The 22,036-nt window shown below is 45.6% G+C and overlaps 1 protein-coding gene across 1 annotated transcript; it reads right to left on the bottom strand.

Annotated features, from left to right (window-relative positions):
- Positions 1 to 1,628: 1,628 nt before the first annotated feature.
- Positions 1,629 to 22,036, bottom strand: LOC306753048 (arf-GAP with Rho-GAP domain, ANK repeat and PH domain-containing protein 1; the record flags this gene model as incomplete). The annotated part of the gene is made up of 25 exons (XM_079236880.1): positions 1,629 to 2,267; positions 2,494 to 2,635; positions 3,342 to 3,447; positions 6,821 to 7,030; positions 8,976 to 9,226; positions 9,323 to 9,368; positions 10,483 to 10,684; positions 11,791 to 11,890; positions 12,692 to 12,818; positions 12,955 to 12,999; positions 13,554 to 13,653; positions 14,205 to 14,273; positions 14,780 to 14,962; positions 15,247 to 15,332; positions 16,035 to 16,234; positions 16,573 to 16,837; positions 17,608 to 17,728; positions 17,848 to 17,908; positions 18,125 to 18,229; positions 18,383 to 18,478; positions 19,121 to 19,289; positions 19,378 to 19,476; positions 19,575 to 19,979; positions 21,750 to 21,808; positions 21,954 to 22,036. 25 exons carry the CDS (start codon positions 22,034 to 22,036, stop codon positions 2,205 to 2,207), a joined length of 3,393 nt encoding a protein of 1,130 aa, XP_079093006.1. The 3' UTR covers positions 1,629 to 2,204.

Here is a 22,036-nt window from a genome sequence, read left to right as displayed (position 1 = left end):
TTCTCTCTCTTCCAGCGAATGCTTTCAGAGAAAGGAGGGTCGTCCTGCTCGGACTACCTGGAGGAGGAAGGAGTTCATCAGGCAACACCATCCTGGGATCAGAGGTGTTTAAATCAGGCTGTGGCTTTGATTCAGTCAGTACTGAGAGCGTTTCTCAGTCAGCCCTCGTGGAGGGTTGTAAGGTCACAGTGGTCGACACTCCAGGATTCACTGATGAAGTTCTGACTCCTGAGCAGCTGTACCAGGATATCATGAAGAAGATTATAACAGCCAGTCCTGCACCACATGCCTTCGTCATTGTGGTCAGAATAAGAACCATCACCAACGCTGACCTCCAACTGTTTGAGCTTCTTCCAAAGCTGTTCACCAGCGAGGCTTTGAAGAACTCCGTGGTTCTTTTTACTCATGGAGACGCGCTGAAGGACCAGAGCATGGAGGAGATGATCCAGTCCAACCCTCATGTGTCACAGCTGGTCTCCTTGTGTGGTGGTAGATACTGTGTGTTTGACAACAGAGCCAATAGGGAACGAGAGCAGGTCAGAAGCTTCCTGACTAAAGTAGATGAGATGGTCACAGCTAATGGTGGACAACACTTCACCAGCGACATGCTCAAGAGCACTCAGTCAGGCGGTCGTGCTGCTGGCAGAGTTTACAGAACATGGGGAGTCATTTGTCGCTTTGTAAAGTTCCACAAGTCTAAAATCTTTGGTTTCTCACTGATTCTGACTGTGATTGCAGTCCGACGCATGAATAATGAAATAATCTGGAATAGCTGAACTAACTATGAAACCGCCTCACGCGTTCCCATCTCAGTGTCGGAGGCATTTTAAAACAAAATCATCATCAGATAACAAGTTGATGTAATGGGCGTGGTTGTGACCCCCAAACCTAAAGGTGTAAACTTCACTCCTCCAACACGCGTTCTGTATGTAGCTCCACTCTTCTGACACATTACGTGTCATTATTATACATTATTATGAACACAAACTAAACAATAATCCAAAGATTGAACAACTGAATCAGAATCGATCATCAGAGGACTCGTGTGTGTTAATAAGTTGATCTTTAGTCATGACCTTTGACCTCTGCTGTGTTACAACCAGCTGCACAGCGAGGCATGTCTGCTGCACCATTTCAAACTCTCTGTTCACATCTCTTCATGTCATTATTGATTTGTTTCTCATGGATTCACAAGTTATTGATTTGAGCTTCTACTGAAAATGAATGAGCTGTAATGAATCAATGAATTAATAAATGTTCAGCTTTTAGAGGTTGTTGTTTATGTTCTTGTTGGTTTTCTCTATAAATGACTTTGGCTCATTTCATAACATTTCTACATGAATGAAGTTTGAACCTTTTATTTCTTTATGTATCTCATCATGATGTCAGTTTTAATGAGTGATGATGTCATCAGAATAGAAACAATGGCAGGTGTTGATTATTGGAAGTTTTTGATTCATTATAATAATTCAATAACATATAAAACTGAAAGTATTCAACTTTGTATTCTATTGGAGGATTTGTTCAACATGATTCTGAGATATATGATAATGTGATGATCCGTTTGATTGATGTAATGATTTCATACAAATAAACCATGAACAAACACGTAAAATGTTGACAAGAAACAGACTTCAACAGGTTTTTATAAACACCACCGACAGTATTTATGTAGTACTTATACATATAACAAGGCTCAGGTACCTGCTGTCACAGTATTTTTGTAGTACTTATACACATAACAAGGCTCAGGTACCTGCTGGCACAGTATTTATGTAGTACTTATACACATAACATATATACATATATATTTATATATAGATATTTATATTTATACCAAGATATTTTTATTTATATAGATATATTTATACATATACAGATATTTATATGTATATAGAGATATTTATATATATGTTTATATTTATAAAGATATTTATATGTATAAATAGATATTTATACGTATATATAGATATGTATATATAGATATTTATACGTATATATTTATATAGAGGAGCAAAAGCAGAAACAACCTGTATACCCAATGAAGTGTCTATATTTCACCATTTAAACATTACAAGTTGAGTAACACTGATTCAACATCTTCCAGAAACAACTGACGGTCCAATAAAAAGCTTTGAAGGAGTTCATTAGTAAACGATGTTGTTGACATCTGATCTCAGACCAGCTGGAAGGACTTCTTCTCTTCAGAGCACAGTGATCTGCTCCTCCTCCTCCTCTTCCTCCTCCTCCTCCTCCCTCTCAGGCGTCTGAAGGAAACAATTACAACGTCTCAAATGTGGTTGAATTTATTCATATTCTATGTATAAATATATAACTTGTATATTACCCTGTTTACACCTGGCAATAACATGCCTGATATATATATAAATATATATATATATATATATATATATATATATATATATATATATATATATATATATATATATATATATATATACACACACACACACGTGTTGGGAAAATACTCACCAGAAACAGCAGCGTATGGTGGATGATGAACTCTCTGGTGAGTCGGAGCAGATCCTGGTTCAGAGTCTGAAACAGAGTGGGGACCAGAACCAGAGCCAGGTTCTGAGCCGACATCCTGTTGACCTGAGAGAACACCTGGACCCTGAGGAGGAGAACTGAAGTGAACTCATGTGGATCCTGGTGCTCGGTTTGAACTGCTTACAGCTGCTAACGGCAGACACACTTCAACTTCCTTCAGAGCTTCCAGTTAAAATGACAATTCAGCTGCTTTCATCATGTACAGACCTCTCAGTTGTTCTCATCTGACACTTCAGCTGCTTTCATCATGTACAGACCTCTTAACTAGTTCTCATCTGACACTTCAGCTGCTTTCATCATGTACAGACCTCTCAGTTCTCATCTGACACTTCAGCTGCTTTCATCATGTACAGACCTCTCAGTTGTTCTCATCTGACACTTCAGCTGCTTTCATCATGTACAGACCTCTTAACTAGTTCTCATCTGACACTTCAGCTGCTTTCATCATGTACAGACCTCTCAGTTCTCATCTGACACTTCAGCTGCTTTCATCATGTACAGACCTCTCAGTCTGTTCTCATCTGACACTTCAGCTGCTTTCATCATGTACAGACCTCTCAACCAGTTCTCATCTGACACTTTCTAACCTTTTAACGTTCACACTTCGACACACTTCAACTCATGTGGTTATCACGTTCAAGAAGACTTAGGAAATATGAAAATATGTGTGTGTGTGTGTGTGTGTGTGTGTGTGTGTGTGTGTGTGTATGAGAGTGTGAGTGTGTGTGTGTGTGTGTGAGTGTGTGTGTGTGTGTGTGTGTGTGTGTTACATGTAAAAGTGTCCAAACAGTGCGTTCAGTGTTGCTCGGTTGTCGTCAGGCAGTTGTCGTAGTAACCGTCGGTAGTCTGAAAACCTGGAGCGTTCATCTGTAATCACTGAGAGAGAAAATATGATTATTATATTATTACTACTGTAGTATTACTACTGTTACTACTATAGTATTACTACTGTTACTACTGTATTACTACTGTTACTACAGTAGTATTACTGTTACTACTATAGTAATACTACTGTTACTACTATATTACTACTGTTACTACAGTAGTATTACTGTTACTACTGTTACTACTGTATTACTACTTTTACTACTGTATTACTACTGTTACTACAGTAGTAATACTACTGTTACTACTGTAACTACAGTAGTATTACTGTTACTACTGTTACTACTGTAGTATTAATGTTACTACTGTTACTACTGTTACTACTGCTATAACTGTTACTGTTACTACTGTAGTATTACTACTGTTACTACTGTTACTACTGCTATAACTGTTACTGTTACTACTGTAGTATTACTACTGTTACTACTGTTACTACTGTAGTGTTACTACTGTAGTATTACTACTGTTACTAATGGTACTACTGCAGTATTACTAGTGTTACTAATGCAGTATTTGTACTGTTAATACTACTATTACTACTGTAGTACTGTTTTACTAATGTTAGTACTCAGTATTACTACTGTTACTACTACTATTACTATGGCAGTTTTACTACTGTTACTACTGTTACTAACCCTGTGGACTTACCACCCGCAGGGACAAGCATCGGGGTCGGGTGCTATGTGGACCGGGCGGCGGGCCAGGCAGGAGACCTGGGCGAGCCGATCGCCTGCAGCATAGACTAGCTCTAAGGACGTGGAACGCCACCTCGCGAGCGGGGAAAGAGCGGGAGCTGGTGCAGGAGGTGGAGCGTTACCAGCTAGATATAGTTGGGCTCACCTCCACGCACAGCATGGGCTCTGGAACCAAGCTCCTGGAGAAGAGTTGGTCTTTGTCCTTTTCTGGAGTCGACCAGGGTGAGAGGCGCCGGGCGGGAGTGGGGATCGAGCCCCCGGCTGAGCACCGCTGTATTGGAGTTTTCCCCGGAGAACGAGAGGTTCGCCTCCCTGCGCCTACGGGTTGCGGGGAGTAAGGCTCTGACTGTTGTTTGTGCTTATGCACCGAACAGCATTTCAGAGTATCTGGCCTTCTTGGAGTCGGTGGGAGGGTCTTGGAAAGGGCGCCGCCTGCCGACTCCATAGTTCTCCTGGGAGACTTCAACGCTCACGTGGACAATGACAGAGAAACCTGGCGGGGCGTGATTGGGAGGAACGGCTTGCCCGATCTGAACCCGAACGGTGTTTCATTCTTGGACTTCTGTGCTAGCCACAGTTTGTCCAAAACGAACACCATGTTCGAGCATAAGGTGGCTCATAAGTGTACTTGGTACCAGAACACCTTAGGCCGGAGATCAATGATCGACTTTGTAGTCGTATCATCTGATCTGCGGCCGTATGTCTTGGACACTCGGGTGAAGAGAGGAGCAGAGCTGTCAACTGATCACCACCTGGTGGTGAGTTGGATCAGATGGCGGGGGAGTCAGCTAGAAAGACCTGGCAAGCCCAAACATGTAGTGAGGGTGAACTGGGAACGTCTGGCAGAGGATCCTGTCTGGGAGGTCCTCAACTCCCACCTCCGGAAGAGCCTCTCACACATCCTGAGGTTGGACATGGAATCCGAGTGGACCATGTTCAAAGCCTCTATTGTGGACGCGGCCGCAAGGAGCTGCGATCAGAAGGTCATCGGTGCCTGTCGTGGCGGCAACTCGAGAACCCAGTGGTGGACACGGGGGGTGAGGGAAGCCGTCAAGCTGAAGAAGGAGGCCTTTTGGGACTGGTTGGCCCAGGGGTCTCCTGAAGCAGCTGACAGGTACCGGCAGGCCAGAAGGGCTGCAGCTGTGGTTGTCGCGGATGCTAAAACTCGGCATGGGAGTAGTTCAGGGAGGCCATGGAGAAGGACTTTCGGTTGGCCTCAAGGAGGTTCTGGCAAACCATCCGGCGGCTCAGGAAGGGAAAGCAGGGCAGAGCGCTTTGAGGAACTCCTAAACTCGGCCAACATGTCCCCCGGAGAGATGGCAGCGCCTGAAGTCTTTGGGGTGGTTGCACCCGTATCCTTGGCAGAGGTCGCTATGGTAGTCAAAAAGCTCCTTGGTGGATGATATCCGCCCTGAGATGCTGAAAGCACTGGACACTGTTGGGCTGTCTTGGCTGACACGCCTTTTCAGTGTTGCATGGGGGTCGGGAACAGTGCCCATGGACTGGCAAACCGGGGTGGTGGTTCCCATCTTCAAGAAGGGGGCCGGAGAGTGTGCTCGAACTATCGTGGCATCACACTGCTCAGCCTCCCGGGAAAAGCTTATGCCAGGGTGCTGGAAAGGAGGCTCCGCTTGTCGAACCTCAGATTCAAGGCGAACAGTGCGGATTTCATCCCGGCCGTGGAACAGTGGACCAGCTCTTTCCCCTCGCAAGACTACTGGAGGTGTCCTGGGAGTTTGCCCAACCAGTCTACATGTGCTTTGTAGACCTGGAGAAGGCTTTCGACCGGGTCCCTCAGGGGTTTTTGTGGGGGGTGCTGCGGGAGTATGGGGTGCCGGACCCATTGACACGGGCCAACCGGTCTCTGTAAGCCTGCAGTAGGAGCTGTGTTCGTATCCTGCGCAATAAGTCAGACACGTTCCCGGTGGGTGTTGGCCTCCGCCAGGGCTGCCCTTTATCACCGGTCCTGTTCGTGACCTTCATGGACAGGATATCTAGGCGCAGCCAGGGGGCGGAGAGGATCCGGTTCGGGAGTCTCGGGATCGCCTCTCTGCTGTTCGCGGATGATGTGGTCCTGTTTGCCTCCTCGGACCGTGACCTCCAGCATTCACTGGGGCGTTTTGCAGCCGAGTGTGAAGCGGCAGGGATGAGAGTTAGCGCCTCCAAATCTGAGGCCATGGTGCTCTGCCGGAAACCGGTGGATTGCTCCCTCCAGGTGGGGACAAACTGCCTACCCCAAGCGAAGGAGTTCAAGTATCTCGGGGTCTTGTTCACGAGTGAGGTTAAGGTGGAGCGGGAGATCGACAGGCAGATCGGTGCGTCTGCAGCAGTAAAACAGGCGCTGTACCGGTCCGTCTTGGTGAAGAGGAGCTGAGCCGGAAGGCAAAGCTCTCCATTTACTGGTCGGTCAACGTTCCAACCCTCACCTATGGCCACGAACTCTGGGTAGTGACCGAAAGAACGAGGTCTTGAATACAGGCGGCCGAAATGCGGCCGAAATGACCTGCTGCCACCGCGACCTGACCCCGATAAGCGGTTGAAAATAGATGGATGGACTACTGTTACTACTGCAGTATTACTACTGTTACTACTACTATTGTCATAGTTTACTGCCTTACCAATACTTTGCGGTACAAGTACATGTAGTATTACATGTACAGGGTACTGACCTGCAGCGTGCATCCATTGCTGTCTGTCTCTGTCAGGGAGCAAACTCTCCCGCTGGCGGACATATTGTTTGAGGGCGGCGCCAGCATCCAACACACCCTGCTCGTCACTCTCCAGAGGGGCGGAGTCAGGTGATGTCATCAGAGCCTCCACCAATCGGGTGACTTTGGATGACAGACCACAGCGGCGATACACGCCATCCACCTTCAGCCCTGAGAGACGGCAGACGGACAGAGACAGAATGTCCCATAAGTCTTTGCAGGTTTGTAGTTTTCTGCTCAGTGTTTAGAATATCTGAAAAGAACAAAGGGTGCAGCTATGCACACATTTCTACATGAAGATATATTTATAAACACGTATAAATAAATCAGAACAAGGTCAGTAAACTACAAGTAGCCTACATATCTAACAGGAAGTGACTGTTCTGTGACTTCATTCTTTGAGGGCAGCTGAAAACTGTCCGTCTTGACACAGTTTTTGACTCCGCCCCTGATGAAGATGATGATGATGATGATGCTGTCGTCTCTTTATAGCGAGTCTGATGTTCAGTAACGTTTGTCAGGATAGCAAAGCAGCAGAGGACCGCATGCTCCACTAGGAAGCATCTTAGAGTTCTACCATGCACAAATATGCAATGTGTGTATTTATATTTACTACTCCGTGAAACACAATGTTTAAGAAGGTAGACTGAATGTCTGTATGGTCTTTGTTAGAAAAGAATACATATACATACATATATATATATATATATATATATATATATATATATATATATATATATATATATATATATATATATATATATATATATATATATATATATATATATACAGAAATACAGAAATGTATATTTGCATATATAAATATATACAGAAATATAAAAATGTATACAGTACCGGTCAAAAGTGTTTTAGAACACCTCAATTTCTCCATTTTTTATTGAAATGTACACAGTTTAATTTCTCAATGTACTCTGAAATTAAAGCATAGAACAAATAAACAATTGGAGATAAAAAATAAATCATGGAATCGTTTTGTTTAACAAAATGTAATCTACATGTTTGACTCATCAAAGTAGCCACCTTTTGCAGATATACCAGTGGTGGCCCTCAGGGCCCGTAAGCTGGCCTAAACACAAAGTTATAGCTATTTTATAATTTAAGTGTTTTTCACAAATACACTACATGCATTATAATAATTTTTCCATAATAGCTTATTTTCTCATTGCACAGCTCCTGTCTTCCTCTGTTGTTCTGCCTTCAGCCTGCAGCGCTGCAGCTGGTTTTAAGGAGAGTTTCATCCAATCAGATTTCTCTCCTGTGTCTCTATGTCAGCAAAGCAGTTTAAGCCTTTGCAGATTAAAGTACACGGGAGTGGACGCTGTGGTTGATTGTCATGGACTTCAACAAATCACCTGTGAAATGGCGTGGACATATGTGATTGGTCAGTGGCCCAGCGTGACCACTAACATGCACTGTGATTGGTCAGTGGGGCAGCGTGACTTCTGTCAACGAAAGAAGGAGAAGAAGAAGCTAGAAGCTATAACCTAGAACATCAGGGTGAAGCCTGAGAAACGGACTTGCTGGTGGATTTACTGATGACGCCTTTCCCACAGAGGGTTATGTGCGTCTGGTGAGTGAAATGCTGGTTGTGTTACTGTCTTTACATCTGCAGTCGTATTTAGTCATAAACAAGCTACAGCGTGTTGCTGCTGCTGGTCGAGCCGGGACCGGGGCTGGCCCCGCCTCTCCCCGCGCCAAGCTCTTGTGTGTGCAGTGTTTTAGTGCTGCGGTTTTGTTGGATTGTTTTGTTACAACAAAATGTGACTGGTTGTTGATTTGGACAACATGCATTGTCCGTTAATGACGCAGCGCCTCTCGGTCGGATGCCTCCAACCAAGAAGCGCTGCGTCATTGCACATTGCTCCACGGAGTGTTCGCTGTTATAAATAAAGCGCCTTTTATTAACAGGTCGGTCCACACCATGTGACCTTTTTCCCCCCAGTCCGCCCCTGATGTGGACTATACAGCACTGAAGGCCTAGGTTGAAGACTAACATATATATATATATATATATATATATATATATATATATATATATATATATATATATATATATATATATATATATATATTTGAGAATACAAACCAGCCTCACCAAACGTTGTGATGTGGGAGATGCAGCGCTCGATGGCCGGTGGGACCGAGCCCCTCGAGACCGCGTCCACCACCGGGTACAGACGCTGACTAGCTGATCGCTGATTGGCTGCAGTAGGACGCTGACCAGCTGAGCTCTGATTGGCTGCAGGAGAACGCTGACCAGCTGAGCTCTGATTGGTCACAGCTCTCTGCAGGTGGCTGAACCAGGACCGACAGCTGTTCTGCTCCTCGAACCGCACTGACACATTCCTGGTGAGAACAAGATGCATCCTGGGATGTCACGTACGCCTGGCGACCTCAGCCAATCAGAAGTCAGCAAATATTAGGAATTCAATTAAGAATCACCTGTCTGCCGTCACTATGGTGATGGTGTTTTCAGATGGATCCATTTCTGAAAAAGACTTTTAGATTTAGGGAACCGAGCACCATCACTGGTACTAAATACTACTTCATTCTTAATAATACTTCATTCTTAATAATACTTTATACTTTATAATACTTAATTATTTATAATACTTCATTCTTTATAATACATATTAATACTAAATAATACCTAATACTTCATAATACATATTAATACTTCATTCTTATTAATACGTGATACTTAATAATACATATTCCTACGTATTATCATTGGTGACCCTCAGGGCCTGTACGTCTTCTCTGCTGGCCTAAACACAATCACAAAGTTATAGCTATTTTATCATTTAATTGTTTTTCACAAATGCACTACATGTATTATAATTATGTTTTCCCTATCAGCTTATTTTCTCATGTCGCAGCTCCTGTTTTCCTCTGTTGCTCTGCTTCAGCCTGCAGCGCTGCTTCTAGTGCAGCTGGTTTTAAGGAGAGCTCTCATCCAATCAGATTTCACCTCTATGTCTCTATGGAAGCAGAGCGGACCGAAGCCTTCTAGCTGGTCTTTGCAGATTAAAGTACACGTTGACGTTGTTGTGATGTCATAGTCCTCAACCAATCAGATCTTTAGTTTGACATGCTGGGCGTGTCCTTTGACGTGCCAGCGCCTGCGAGGTGGCGTCAGCGCTAACATGCGCTGTGATTGGTCAGTGGGCCAGCAGGGCTTTAGTCAACAGAAAGCTAGCTAGCTGCTAGCTGCTTGCCCCTAGATATGCTGCTATACACCTAGACTGCTGGGGGACATTTTAGGATACACTGAGCTCCTGCCTCCTGCCCCTACCTCCTGCCTCCTTCCTCCTACCTCCTACCTCCTGCCTCCTTCCTCCTACTGCACCTCCTGCCTCCTGCCATCTGCCATCTGCCTCCTTCTTCCTGCCTCCTGCCTCCTTCCTCCTACTTCCTGCCTCCATCCATCTGCCTCCTTCCTCCTGCCTCCTTCCTCCTACTTCCTGCCTCCATTCATCTGCCTCCTTCCTCCTGCCTCCTGCCATCTGTCTCCTGCCTTGTGTGTGTGTGTGTCTGTGTGTGTGCCATGCTGAGTGTGTGTGTGTGTACCATGGTGTGTGTGTGTGCGTCTGTGTGTGTACCATGCTGAGTGAGTGTGTGGAGGTCCATCCTCAGAGGCTGTTGTGTGAGTCTGTTGACGGGGTGCAGACTGACTCCGTCCTCCAACAGCAACAACCAGGCGTCAGAACGACTTGAGGCTCCGCCCACTTCAACTACACGCACTTTACTGACTGCAGAAGCTCCGCCCACCTCTGCATAAGACACACCCCCTGGGAGAATCACCTGGAAACAAAAACTCAGGTTACACTAATGACTAGAAAATGTGTTGTACTAATAACTAGAAAATGTGTTGTACTAATAACTAGAACCCAGGTTATACTAATAAGTAAAACCCATGTTATAATAATAACTAGAACCCAGGTTATAATAGTAACTACAATCCAGGTTATACTAATAACTATAACCCAGGTTATCATAATAACTAGAACCCAGGTTGTACTAATAATTAGAACCCTGGTTATAATAATAACTACACCTCTGGTTATAATAATAACTAGAACCCAGGTTATAATAATAACTACACCTCCGGTTATATTGATATCTAGGCCCCAGGTTATACTAATAACTAGAACCTAGGTTATATTTTTATCTAGAACCCAGGTTATAATAATAACTAGAACCAAGGATATAATAATAACTAGAACCCAGGTTATAATAATAACTAGATTCCAGGTTGTACTAATAACTAGAACCCAGGTTATAATAATAACTAGAACCCAGGTTGTACTAATAATTAGAACCCTGGTTATAATAATAACTACACCTCTGGTTATATTGATATCTAGAACCCAGGTTATAATAATAACTACACCTCTGGTTATACTAATAACTAGAACCCAGGTTATACTAATAACTAGAACCCAGGTTAAAATACTTGTGTTATTCTACTAACTAGAACAAAGGGTCTCTGGATATTGGATTTGCATGAGGGAATTACCCACAATTCATTTGACTTAATATGAAGGATGTAACACGGTATATAAAGAGACTAAATTACACTCATCAACCGTTTCTCTTCATTTTGTTTCCTCTTGTGAGGAAAGAGCCTGAAGCTGAAGCCTGCAGCTGAAGCCTGAAGCTGAAACCTGAAGCCTGAAGCCTGAAGCTGAAGCCTGAAGCTAAAGCCTGCAGCTGAAGCCTGAAGCTAAAGCATGCAGCTGAAGCCTGAAGCTGAAATCTGAAGCCTGAACCCTGAACCCTGAAGCTGAAGCTGAAGCTGAACTCTGAAGCTGAAGCCTCTCACTCTGAACCTTCTCCAGGTGACCCAGTGAGTCCCTGAGGGTTCAGGTCTTGAGGTCTTAGGGGGCCCTGGGGCTGGGGCTCAGTACCTTCAGGATGTGGACCAGGTGGCTCAGCAGCGCCTCCTCGGTGTCGGCAGCACAGATCAGCTGATCATTCAGAGTCACCACCTCAAACCCAGGAGTCGGTCTGAAAACACACAGAGGTACACAAGTTACACAAAGTACACAAGGTACACAAAGTAGGTACAAGGTACACAAAGTAGTAAATCATTTGGTTATTGATATCAGATCCTTCAGTCTCCACCAGAGGGAGCAGTGACCTTTATTTACTTTCTCTTTGTCACCATTTTAAAGCAGGAGTACTGGTAGTACTACTGGTAGTATCAGTAGTATCAGTGGGATTAGTAGTTTAGAAGTATTTGTATCATTAGTAATAGTATCATGTGTATTAGTATCAGTAGTATCAGTGTGATTAGTAGTTTGAGTGTATTTGTATCATGAGTACTAGTACCATGAGTATTAGTACCATGAGTATTCGTACCATGAGTACTAGTACCATGAGTATTAGTACCTATGTGTCAGTAGTATCAGTGTGCTAGTACCATGAATACTTGTACCAGTATCAGTAGTATCAGTGTACTGGTACCATGGGTACTACTACCAGTATCAGTAGTATCAGTGTACTAGTACCATGAGTACTAGTGTATCAGTAGTATTAGTGTACTGCTACCATGAGCACTACTACCAGTATCAGTAGTATTAGTGTACTGGTACCATGAGTACTAGTGTATCAGATACTAGTACCATGAGTACTAGTTTATCAGTAGCATCAGTGTACTAGTACCATGAGTACTAGTGTATCAGTAGTATCAGTGTACTGGTACCATGAGTACTAGTGTACAGTAGCATCAGTGTATTAGTACCATGAGTACTAGTGTACAGTAGCATCAGTGTATTAGTACCATGAGTACTAGTGTACAGTACTTACCTGTCGTTGAGGAACACAGACAGAACTTCTCTCAAGTCCAGAACGTCACAAGCAGCCGAGTCGTTCTCCAACGAGAAGAGGAAACGATCTTCCTCCAGTTTACCATGAAGCTCCTCCTCTTCCTCACCTGCACACACACACACACACACACACACACACACACACACACACACACACACACAACAATAATACAGCAACTTGTTCATCAATTTGCACATTTGCAGTAATAGTTATGTTAGTAATATTATTATCAGTTAGCCTACCTGAGGGGGTGGAGTCAGGTCTCTGGTTCAGGTGAGGTGGGACGTCTGATGAAAACAAGAAACTACTGAGAAACTACTAGTACTACTAACTATTGATGCTATTGATACACACTAATGTACTTACATGCTCATGTACTATATGTGTGTTACGCGTGTGTTTGTGTGCACCTGTGTGTGTGTGTATTGTGTGCGTATGGACCTGTGTGTGTGTGTGTGTACCTGTGTTTGTGTATGTGTACCTGTGTTTGTGTGTGTGTATCTGTGTGTGTACCTGTGTGTATGTACCTGTGTGTGTACATGTGTGTGTGTGTGTGTGTGTACTTGTGTGTATGCACCTGTGTGTGTACCTGTGTTTGCGTGTGTGTACCTGTGTGTATGTACCTGTGTGTGTGTGCACCTGTGTTTGTGTACCTGTGTGTGTACCTGTGTGTTTGTGTACCTGTGTGTTTGTGTACCTGTGTGTGTTTGTCCCTGTGTGTGTGCACATGTGTGTATGTACCTGTGTGTGTGTGGACCTGTGTGTGTGTGTGTCTGTGAATGTGTATGTGTGTGTGTATGTGTGTGTGTGTGTGTGTGTGTGTGTGTGTGTGTGTGTGTACCTGTGTACTCGTTGAGGCGGAGCAGCTCTGTCTGCAGAGCCTGTCCGGCCCTCTCAGCCAGCAGGATGGGGGCGGGGCTCTGAGGGTCTGACGGACACACCTGCACAGGTAAGCTCAGTCAGAGACAGGCTCGTTATGAAAAGCTGCGGCATCATCATCATCATCATCATCATCATCATCATCATCATCATCATCATCATCATCTTTAGTAGTTTACTGACCTCGTTCTGAATTATTTATGTGTGTTTATGAATATATATTCATGTAGAAATGTGTGTGTAGCTGCATCCTTTGTTCTTTTGATATTTTGATCAGGATAGAACCATTTTCGTGGTTCCAACCCATCCGGAAGTCCAGAAGCAAATTGGTGATCCAGACGAGGTAGTGAGCCAGACGAGGTATGATCCAGACGAGGTAGTGAGCCAGACGAGGTAGTGAGCCAGACGAGGTATGATCCAGACGAGGTAGTGAGCCAGACGAGGTAGTGAGCCAGACGAGGTAGTGAGCCAGACGAGGTATGATCCAGACGAGGTAGTGAGCCAGACAAGTGTGTGTGTGTGTGTGTGTGTGTGTGTGTGTGTGTGTGTGTGTGTGTGTGTGTGTGTGTGTGTGATCATTAGTGTAGACATTAGATGAGTTATGACTCTCCACCTTTGCTCCTGAGCAGATCAGAGACATCGTTTCTTCTACGTCGTCTCCACAAACCACCTGACGCAGCCTCTGAAAGACACACACACACACACACACACACACACACACACACACACACACACACACACACACATTTCCTATAATTCCTATAGTGAGATTGTGTATTCTATGTGCATATTACATGCTTCATTTATATATATATATATATATATATATATATATATATATATATATATATATATATATATATATATATATATACGTATATATATACGTATATATATATACGTACATATATATATTATAATAGTGTATATATATATATACACTATTATAATAGATGTAATATATAAGACAATATATATATATATATACGTATATATATACGTACATATATATATTATAATAGTGTATATATATATACACTATTATAATAGATATAATATATAAGACAATATATATATATACATATATACGTATATATATATATATATATATATATATATATATATATATATATATATATATATATTGTCTTATATATTACATCTATTATAATAGTGACTGAGTCAGACCTGCTCCATCAGAGCGGGGGAGGAGCTGAGGGCGTGTCTTCGTCGGTAGCAGCCCTTGCTGTATTTGTCCTGGATGAACTTTGACCTCTCTTCGTCGGACGACCCCGGAGTCAGCAGCTCCGCCGCCGGCACCGCGGGAGCCCACACCTGATTGGCCAGCCAGTTACCATAGGTAACAAACAGCTGGGAGGGAAAGGTTAAAGGTCATGAATGAAATTCAGTCCCCCTTTACCTGTATGAGTGGTTCAGTCCCCCCCTCACCTGTATGAGTGGTTCAGTCCCCCCCCTCACCTGTAAGAGTGGTTCAGTCCCCCCCTCACCTGTATGAGTGGTTCAGTACTCCCCCTCTCCTGTATGAGTGGTTCAGTCCCCCCTCACCTGTATGAGTGGTTCAGTCCCCCCCCCCCTCACCTGTATGAGTGGTTCAGTCCCCCCTCACCTGTATGAGTGGTTCAGTCCCCCCTCACCTGTATGAGTGGTTCTGTCCACACCTTGCTGTCCATCTTCAGACTGCGTACCTTGGACAGGTTGCTACCCAGAGCTCGATGCTGACCTGCAAACAGACCTCATGATAAACCCTCATGTGGCAAAGCAGCAGGAAAAACGGACTAGAAACTGGGCCCTGAATGCATCGTCTTTAGCAAACAAAGAGAACCGGGAAGTGTTCCTGACCCTCTGGACAGGAAGTGTTCACGACCCTCTGGACAGGAAGTGTTCCTGACCCTCTGGACAGGAAGTGTTCACGACCCTCTGGACAGGAAGTGTCCACGACCCTCTGGACAGGAAGTGTCCACGACCCTCTGGATAGGGAGTGTCCACGACCCTCTGGACTCATCGTCCAAATGTAATAAACACATCGGCCTCTCTCAATACCAAGAACGCTCAGTACAGACTTGTGTTCTTTTGGAGTCTGGTGTTTGGGAGTCTGGTCTTGGGAGTCTCGCAAGTCCACGAGGACACAAGTCAACGAGGACACAAGTCCACGAGGACACGAGTCCACGAGGACACAAGTCCATGAGAACACAAGTCCACGAGGGCACAAATCCACGAGAGCGCAAGTCCAAGAGAGCGCAAGTCCAAGAGAGCTTAAGTCCACGAGGACACAAGTCCACAAAGACACAAGTCCACGAGGACACGAGAGCACAAGTCCACCAGGACACAAGTCCACGAGGACACAAGTCCACGAAGACACAAGTCCACGAGGAGCTCTGACCTCCGGCCTACAGAGGCTGTGTGGTAGGTCATGTGATCGTACCTGCACAGGTGTGACAGACGACCAGCAGCAGGTTGACTGACGCCCACTCAGGATTGGCCGAGCCGCAGTCGCCGCACACTTTGTTGTCGGGATTCTCCCAGAGACGCAGCGCCACCTGGCTGCTGGACAGAGCACTGCAGATGAAGGAGGACAGGCCGTCCAGCCAGACGGACAGCTCCTTCGACGAATCAACAGACAGGCTGCAGGAGGGGGCAGGCCAGGGAGAGGCAGGGGGCGGAGTCACATATAAACAGAGGGCGGGGCCACGGAGAGACAGGGGGCGGGGCCACATAGAGACAGGAGGCGGGGTCACGGAGAGACAGGGGGCGGGGCCACATAGAGACAGAGGGCGGCCACAGAGAGACAGGAGAAATAAGAAAAAGAAAGAACGTTATGACCTAATGACACAGACAGGTGATCAGATATACGAGTATTCACACAACATAGACAGACAGACAGACAGACAGAGAGACAGACAGACAGACAGACAGACAGACAGACAGAGAGACAGACAGACAGACAGACAGACAGGTCGTACCTGAAGCTCCGGTATGGCGTGATCAGGGTAAAGGAGTGCTTCCCTGTAGACTTCACTGAGGCCACGTTCAGCGGGACCAGGAAGGAGGCGATGCCCAGCGTGAAGCCCTCCCTGTTGGGGTACACCCAGAGGTCGTGACCCCAGACGGCGGCATAGGCCCGGCTCCGCGGGTCCTTGATGGTGATTGGTCCGTGGAGTTCCGGGGGGGAGGGGCTTGGCTGGCCTCGAGCGGCGAGCAGAGACGTGACCCAACCTCTCTGAACCTCTGAGAGACGGAAACAACAACCTCATTACCTGGTCCTCAGACCCAGACCTGGTCCTCTAGAGTCCACTACAGTCCTCTAGAGTCCACTAGAGTCCACTACAGTCCTCTAGAGTCTACTACAGTCCTCTAGAGTCCACTACAGTCCTCTACAGTCCACTACAGTCCTCTCGAGTCCACTAGAGTCCTCTACAGTGCTCTACAGTCCTCTACAGTCCACTACAGTCCTCTATAGTCCTCTATAGTCCACTACAGTCCTCTATAGTCCTCTATAGTGCTCTACAGTCCTCTACAGTCCTCTACAGTCCACTACAGTCCTCTATAGTCCTCTATAGTCCACTACAGTCCTCTATAGTCCTCTATAGTCCTCTACAGTCCACTACAGTCCTCTAGAGTCCACTAGAGTCCACTACAGTCCTCTATAGTCCTCTACAGTCCTCTAGAGTCCACTACAGTCCTCTATAGTCCTCTATAGTCCTCGACTGTCCACTACAGTCCTCTATAGTCCTCTATAGTCCACTACAGTCCTCTATAGTCCTCTATAGTCCTCTACAGTCCACTACAGTCCACTAGAGTCCACTATAGTCCTCTATAGCCCTCTACAGTCCTCTACAGTCCACTACAGTCCTCTAGAGTCCTCTAGAGTCCACTACAGTCCACTACAGTCCTCTAGAGTCCTCTACAGTCCACTACAGTCCACTACAGTCCTCTACAGTCCTCTACAGTCCACTACAGTCCACTACAGTCCTCTAGAGTCCTTTACAGTCTCTTACCCACGTTGTGAGCCATGAAGTCGTAATGCTTCTTCCTGAAGTAAACGGAGAATCTGCCTTTATCCTGTTTCTTCACGTTGGTGATGCTGGACACGTGAAAGAGGACCTCGCTGAACTGGTCCTGGTCCAGAAACACAGGTCAGGGAGACAGACAAGGCAGACAGACAGAGAGACAGAGAGACAGACAGGCAGACAGACTAAGAGACAGAGAGACAGATAGACAGACAGGTAGAGACATACTGTGCGTTTCTTCCACAGAGACATCAGCTGTCCGTCCATTGTTGCCCATAAAACATTATGTCTGTTAGAGAGGAGACAGATGATGATGATGATGATGATGATGATGATGATGATGGTATATTGATCACATTCAGTTATATGGTTGTAATGACCTCAGTGAACACAGTGAACACGGTCCTCTTAGTGAACACGGTCCTCTAGAGAACACCCCAGCGTCCGCTGGGTTAATACACCACAGTTATAATAATGATGATGACGATGATGAAGATGAAGGTACCTGAAGCCCTTCCAGACGTCCAGCCAGCTGGCCCGGACCACGGCGCTCTGAGGACTGGGGGTCCCGCTGCCGCCCCTCTTCCTGGACACCCGGATGGTGGCCGCTCTGCAGGAAATATCCTCACTTCATATATTTCTACATTAACATCAATCGCAGACCAGATCTTCCTCCATCCTGCGGTGAAATGCATGCTGGGATACTTTGGGGCATTCAACATGCTCTAGTTGAGTCTTTAAATGAAACAGATGCCTTGTGTACCTGGGAATCTTCTGTCTCAGAGGCTTTCGTGATTGGCCAGGAGGATGAGGAGGGGGCGGGGGCGGCCTGGTCGGGACGAGGCGATTGGCCGGGACGCTGCAGAGCACAAGCATCAGGGTTCAGACAACAGGGTAGCTAGTAGTCGTACTAGGACTTACTAGTACGACTACTAGCAACAGGGTAGCTAGTAGTCGTACTAGGACGTACTAGTTTGACTACTAGCAACAGGGTAGTTAGTAGTAGTGCGAGGACTTACTAGTTCTTCTACTAGCAACAGGGTAGCTAGTAGTAGTACTCGGACTAACTCGTTCTACTACTAGCAACAGGGTAGTTAGTAGAACCAGGACCTACTAGTTCTACTACTAGCAACAGGGTAGTTAGTAGTACTAGGAGTTACTAGTTCTACTACTAGCAACATGGTAGTTAGTAGTAGTACTAGTACGTACTAGTTCTACTACTAGCAACATGGTAGTTAGTAGTAGTACTAGGACTTACTAGTTATTCTACTAGCAACAGGGTAGCTAGTAGTACTAGGACTTACTAGTTATACTACTAGCAACAGGGTAGTTAGTAGTACTAGGACTTACTAGTACTACTACTAGGGACTTACTAGTTCTTCTACTAGCAACAGGGTAGCTAGTAGTAGTACTAGGACTTACTAGTTCCTCTACTAGCAACATGGTAGTTAGTAGTAGTACTAGGACTTACTAGTACTACTTACTAGTTCTGGACACATACTCTTTGGTACTGGAAGCAGGGTCTCCTTCCATCGAGGGGGCGTGGCTAACTGCTGCATCTTCCTCCTCATTGGACGAGTCCGTGTCGACTTCGTCCTGGCTCGCCCAACAAGCCAGCACAGCGACGTACGGGCTTTCTTCTCTGATGGCGTGAGGAGAGCGTTTACAACCTGCAACAGAACCAACGAAGAAGAGTCAGACTGCCGGGCGGGTGAGGACCAGGAGGACTCGCAGAAACAGGTTAAAGTTCTTCAGTACCCTCCTCCGGCGGCTCAGCAGCTCCCTCTAGTGGAGGCCAGCTGACTCCTGCCTTCTGGTCTAACGATGACATCACCAGCTGAGACAGCGCCCCGACATCTGGACACAAAATGGCCGTAGCAGAGGACTTTTATTTTGACGAGGTGCTAGATGGCAACTCTGAGCAGCAACAATGCCTCCGTTTGATTGGTTGATACCTGTGTGAGTGGCTCCGCCCCTCTGCAGTGATGGGGAGTGTGGTTTATCAGCCGAGGGTGGGAGCCCAGGATTAGCCACGATGCTAACAATTCCTGCTAAACTGGGTATGTTAGCCAATTTGCTAATGATGCTATCTAAGCTAACAGTGCTAGCAGCAGGTTCAGGTGCACTGGGCGGGTTTAGGTTAGCCACAGCGCTAGCAGTCCCTGCTAAACTAGGTGTGTGGGCCACGACGCTGTTAGCCATGCTGTCAACGGGGGGCGGGGCCGAGGGAGTGGGCGGGGCAGGGGCGTGGCCTGCAATGGTGGCAGCAAATCCAGCCAATGAAGGGATGCTGGAGGCGATGATGTCAGTAACGCCAGCCAAAGTCGGGAAGACAGAAGGAAGAGGAGGAGCCCCTTCACCTGAGGAGGAAGACAGAGTGACATCATCACAACAAACACCTTTGTGTCCAGAGTCAGAATGTTCTCAATAAGAGTCAGAATGTTCTCAGTGAAATACATTACTGCTGGTTTTGATGTGTGTTATATAAATAAACTTTGCTGTCAGATCTAAGAACCAATCAGCTCTCTGATGAGGCGACAGCCAGGCGTTTCCCATCATGCACTGGGCCACGCAGTCGGTGGAGGGCTACTGCGACGCCTGGCTCTAAAACCTGCAGCCGCTTCGCTCTCGTGAGATTATCGTGGACCACGTGTGCATGACGCCAGAACAAGTCTGGTGAAGTCTACCCAGCATGCATTGCGCTCTGATTGCCAGTGACCGATTCTGATCAGAACTGGCTCACCTCCATCGAGCCTCATGTCATGTGACCTGTCCTTTATGTCATGTGACCTTTATGTCAGGTGACTGTTATGTCATGTGACCTTTATGTCATGTGACTGTCATGCCATGTGACTGTTATGCCATGTGACTGTTATGCCATGTGACCTTTATGGCACGTGACTGTTATGTCATGTGACCTTTATGTCATGTGACTGGTATGTCAGGTGACTGTTATGTCATGTGACCTTTATGTCACGTGACTGTTATGCCATGTGACCTTTATGTCATGTGACTGTTATGTCATGTGACCTTTATGTCATGTGACTGGTATGTCAGATGACCGTTATGTCATGTGACTGGTATGTCATGTGACCTTTATGTCATGTGACTGGTATGTCATGTGACTTTTATGTCACGTGACTGTTATGCCATGTGATCTTTATGTCATGTGACTGTTATGTCATGTGACCTTTATGTCATGTGACTGGTATGTCAGATGACCTTTATGTCATGTGACTGGTATGTCATGTGACCTTTATGTCATGTGACTGGCATGTCATGTGACTGGTATGTCAGGTGACCTTTATGTCATGTGACTGTTTTGTCAGGTGACCTTTATGTCATGTGACTGGTATGTCAGGTGACCTTTATGTCATGTGACTGGTATGTCAGGTGACATTTATGTCATGTGACTGGTATGTCAGGTGATCTTTATGTCATGTGACTGGTATGTCAGGTGACCTGTCCTTCAGCTGACATTCCCTCGTCAGCAGGCAGAAGACCAACCGGTTTAGGAGGATCCCCAACTACAGGAACAAACCGGTTCCACTGTTCCACTAAAAATAGACTGAAGCTGCTTCAGACCTCAGATCAGATTCAGTAAGGATAGACTGAGCTTCAACACCGTGTGTTTGGGGGTGTTTACCCATCTTGTGGGGACGTGAATAGATTTACGTTTAGATTTGGGTTAGGTTTATTTGATGTTAATGTTAGGTTAGATTTATGTTTAGATTTGGGTTAGGTATATTTTATGTTAATGGGGGGTTAGGTTTAGGTTTAAATTTGGGTTTGGTTTATTTTATGTTAATGGGAGGTAAGGTTTATTTTTAGCGGGGGGTTAGATTTATTTTATGTTAAAGTTTGGTTTAGGTTAGGTTTATGTTTAGCATTGGGTTAGGTTATGTTAATGTTAGGTTTAGGTTAGGTTTGTTTAGGATTAGGCTGATAGCGGTTATGATTCGGGTAAATTTCCAGGAAATGAATGCAGGTCAGTGTAATCTCACTAAAAGCCATGTGTGTGTGTGTGTGTGTGTGTGTGTGTGTGTGTGTGTGTGTGTGTGTGTGTATATGTGTGTGTGTGTGTGTGTGTGTGTGTGTGTGTGTGTGTGTGTGTGTGTGTGTGTGTGTACCTGTGGTCAGGTGAACCCCATTAGACAAAACTGGTGGAAGAGTTTCACCAATCACATCTCTGAAACACAAACTTTATGTTTTAATCCATTTATCCACGTTGTGTGTGTGTGTGTGTGTGTGTGTGTGTGTGTGTGTGTGTGTGTGTGTGTGTGTGTGTGTGTGTGTGTCTGTGTGCGTGTGTGCAGATATAAGGGTGAGCTGACCTGTCCAAAGGGGAGGCGGAGCTTAGACTGTCTCTCATGTAACGAGCTCGAGGCTTTGGGACAGGAAGTGGAGGAGGAGTCAT

Source organism: Taurulus bubalis, assembly GCF_910589615.1.
Source record: "Taurulus bubalis genome assembly, chromosome: 2".
In the NCBI taxonomy this organism is placed as follows: domain Eukaryota; kingdom Metazoa; phylum Chordata; class Actinopteri; order Perciformes; family Cottidae; genus Taurulus; species Taurulus bubalis.
This window is presented reverse-complemented; position numbering and strand designations above follow the sequence as displayed.